The sequence below is a fragment of the Clupea harengus genome, chromosome 11, assembly GCF_900700415.2.
Source record: "Clupea harengus chromosome 11, Ch_v2.0.2, whole genome shotgun sequence".
NCBI lineage: Eukaryota > Metazoa > Chordata > Actinopteri > Clupeiformes > Clupeidae > Clupea > Clupea harengus.
The window spans coordinates 20066458-20070676 of NC_045162.1; the positions used below are offsets into that span (position 1 = coordinate 20066458).

The following is a 4219-nucleotide window of genomic DNA, read 5'->3' on the forward strand; positions in this document are numbered from 1 at the left end:
TCTCTTCCATTCTCAACATACATGTTAACTGTATTTCTGTCTCTCTCTCACTCTCTCTTTCTCTGTTCCTGAAGTGCACATCAACACCTCTCCTCCATCTCAGCCTCCTGTTTCACCCCTAATTAACACCTGCGCCGGTGCCTCAGCTATCTGCAGCCACTTCCTGCTGTCACCGGGTCAACCGCCAGAGCTCTACAAATATCACGCCACCCTGCGCCCTCTAACCAGAGTCAAACGGCAGTTAAACAGAAGAGGTGAGTCTTCACACACACACACACACACACACACACACACACACACACACACACACACACACACACACACACACATACACAAACCCATACACATGCAGACAGACACACACACATACACACACACACACACACACATACACACAAACACACACACATACATACACATACACACACGCACACACACATACACACACACACACACACATACACACACACACACACACACACATACACACACTACATACACGTCTACATACTGAGGTGTGAGCAGACAAGCACACTCATATGGATCTTAAGTTGAGAATAGCATAAATTAGCATATTAACATTCTGCACTGCAATTTAATGTTTCACTGCATTTAAATGTTATAATCGATCATTTTAAACGATCATTTGAATCTATCTGTTTAATTTATAATTTTAAGCTGTCATTTTATCATTAATTTACTTTTGTGTATGCATTACTTACAATATTTTAAATATATATTCGTGTTTTTTTTAATCATTTTTTTAATTTCTCTTGATGTATTTTATTTTATATAGGTCTACTTTTTTCTGTGATTGTCTAATCCTGATGGAGACAACACTGAGTTGTTTCAAACTGTTTTGAAATGTGTTATATGAATCTACAGATCAAGCTTATTTTACAATTTTATATACAAAAAATTATGATTATAATTAAAAATTGTAGTGGGTATTATTTTTAGTGAGATTGAAAGGGAAAGACATGGAATATAAAGTTCAAACAACTATAGTGCCTGGCACCACTATCATTATGTGCCTTTATTTTTAATGAATAGTATGAGATGATATTTCTTCTTCTTCTTTTTATTATTATTGTAATTATTATTGTTATTATTATTATCATTATTATCTTATTTACATATAGTTTTGTATGCACCATACATAAACATAAACTGAAATGCTTGTTAAACCTCCTTAATTTGCCCCAGGATGGACTTACCAGGGGTAAGACTGGGTAGCCACTGGTCAGGGTGACGGCCATGGTCGCTGGGCAGGGCTCACTGAAGAAGGCAGGCTTTCCCTCGTGAGTGACACCTCCGATGGCGATGGTGTAGATACTGTTGATGTAGCCATCGGCTCCGCAGTGGTCACCCTTCGCACCACCATTACCAGATGCCCAAACGAATATGTTCCCCTTACCACCTCGACCCTAGAGAGAGGGGGAAAGAAAGAATGACAGAAAGAAAGATGAAAAGAAGAGAGGGATAGAGAAAGATATGCGGGTGGGGGGGGGTGGAGAACATAAATCCATCTCTATGAATGTTGCCCTTCTGACACCTGTCCCACATGTCCCACAAGGTTCAATTCTAGGTACCCTTCCGTTCTCACTGTATTTATTGGCCCTTGGCCATGTTGTCAGAAAGCATGGGATCTCTTATCACTGCTAGGCAGGTGATACTCAGATTCATCTACCTATCAGTTCCGATCATGATGATGTACAGCCCCTTTTTGACCGCCTTGAGGATATCAAATACTGGATAGGAAATAGCTTCCTCAAACTCTATGGTTAGTGCCTCATTTTATCACCTAACAATAATTGTCAAAGTACAGAATTTCCTTTCCCCAAAAGACTCTGGGAAGGTGGTCCATGCTTTTATGTCTTCCAGACTGGACTATCGTAATGCACTCTACTCAGGTATTAGCCAGGCATCACTCTCCAAGCTACAGGTAGCAGTAGTAGGTCCTCAGAAGAGTTTTTATTGGTTTTGCCTAGGTCTCATTTTAAATCAAAGGGTGATATAGCTTTTACTGTTATTAGACCTGAATTATTTGTCTTCTATTTTATGTGAAATCCACTTCCTGCTTAGACACTTTTTAGTCACTTCTGAAAACTCACTTTTATACACTGGCATTCTCTAAGTTAGGTAACACTTTTTTTTTTAGCTGCGTTTAGTTCAGTCTGAAGATATGCTTTTCTTTGTGCATTTAGTCAGTTTGAGGTTTCTCTATGGTTTCCGTTGAATTTCACTTTTAATTCTAATTGGTTGTTCTTTTATTGTGTTTTATTGTGTTGGTGGTTTTATTTTGTTCTATTATCTATATTTATGGTTTTATGTATTTTCTTTTTTTTCTCTTATCCATTGTCTCGTTTACCTCTCTCTTTAATATTGCTATTGTGTTACTTACACCTATATATTTTATATGTTTCATATGTTTCATATGTTTTTAGTCTTTTCTGTCTTTTTAATCTCTCATTCCAATCTTTCATACTTGTTTATGTTTTTATATCAATTGATTCACCTCGACTGGACAGCACTTCCCATTGTTTTTTAAATGTGCTCTGTAAACAAATATGACTTGCCTTGACTTGAAATACGAATGGGGTGTTTTGCTGTAAGACTGTGCCCCCCTCTTAACACACACACACACGCGCGCACACACACACACACACACACACACACACACACACACACACACACACACACACAGTCATTACCTTCTGGGTCCCGAGATGTAATGCCTTCTGTGCCAGCTGTAGGGGCCCCCCCATCTCGGCGCCGTCGTCCTGTGGCCCCCAGCTGCAGATGTAGATATCGATGAAGCCACTGTTGAAGCTGAGGGCCGAGGCCTCCATGGCGTCGGTCACGATGCCATCCAGCAGGCGGATACCTGCAGAGTTCACAAGGGGTCAGAGCAAAGGTCAAAGTTGAGGAGGACGACTGCTCGCATATAAACCCTCAAATGAATGTACATTGAGACGTTCTGTTTGTTTGTTTTTCTGAAAAGCGATATAGTCGGAGAAAGCTTCATCTGGAGAGCTTATGTACATCCTTTTTAACATCTTGTATTGAATAATGTCTCAAGCGAGAGATGCTGGTGCCAACTCCAAAAATGTGAAGGAAGCTGCATGTGTGGGTACATAAATATGCACTATTGGTTGCCAGTAGTGCATGGAACCGTTATCCTTAAAAGGTTAAAGGTTAAAAAGTAACCAGATGAGTGCACTGTGATCTCCATGTGCTGCCTCGTATAACAGTACCCGTCGCATGACTGACCGGTCAAACCCAGCTGCTGAGCGAAAGACGCTATTTGGGTTTCTAGCACCAGTCATCACGCCCTCATTCTGGCCACTCTCCTCCTGAACTCTGTGCTGCTCTTGTCCACTGACACTACTGCGGGTGTCATTTCCCATCTCTGCGTTTGCGTTTGCGTTTGCGTCGCGCCGGCGTCGGCTTCCTTCATTAGGCAAATCTATTCCATCGGAAATTCTGTTGTCCTTGCAGCACAGTCTATTAGGACTCAATCAGCTCCAAATCACACAGACCCATCTCATTCACTGCTGGAGTGCTCAATCTCACCGTACCCCTTCCCCTCTTTAACTGGGACAGCTGATGGTGTCTGGCTGAAATGCATGTTTGCAAGTAGTCTGCCCTCAATACAGTGTGTGTTTTATTTCAAATCAGCCAAATGAACATATCCTTTTTCTTTGTTTATGTGTGTGTGTGTGTGTGTGTGTGTGTGTGTGTGCGCGCACGTGTATGTGTTTGTGTATGCATGGTGCGCAGGTGTATGTGTGTGAAGTGCGCTCAATGTACTCGCCTCCAACTCGGGCGTTGTAGGCGATGCCCACGCCGCAGTAGGAGTTGTTCGCCTCCATGGCGACCTCGCCAGCACACCTGGTTCCATGCCTGGAGGTGGGGGGGGTGAGAGGTAGTGTCATTCACACACAGCCCCCTCAACATCTGGATCAGCACCTCACACACACACACACACACACACACAACATCCACACAAACTTGCACATACATATGCAAACACACATATAAACTCGCACACTCACTGACGTGTTCACTGAAGGGCACACACACACATACGCACACGCACAACCACACGGACTCTAAGGGAACGTTTCCGAGTGAAGGTCCTGGAGGTCCTCTCCAAAGAAAGAAAGAGAAACACAAAGCTTTTGGCAGAGGCGAAAAACAAAACAGTCACTTCTTT

General features: G+C 42.3%; 1 protein-coding gene across 1 annotated transcript in view; it reads right to left on the reverse strand.

The window, feature by feature from the left end:
* The window catches only part of LOC116222511 (neuroendocrine convertase 1-like), a 57849-nt gene extending 53974 nt beyond the window's left edge, over positions 1–3875 (reverse strand). The window contains exons 1-3 of the mRNA XM_031576917.2: positions 3818–3875; positions 2715–2887; positions 1218–1427 (exon numbers count right to left, since the gene is read on the reverse strand). Coding sequence (XP_031432777.1) covers positions 1218–1427; positions 2715–2887; positions 3818–3875 — 441 coding nt within the window. The remainder of the gene's footprint in view (positions 1–1217; positions 1428–2714; positions 2888–3817) is intronic.
* Between the last annotated feature and the right edge of the window lie 344 nt (positions 3876–4219).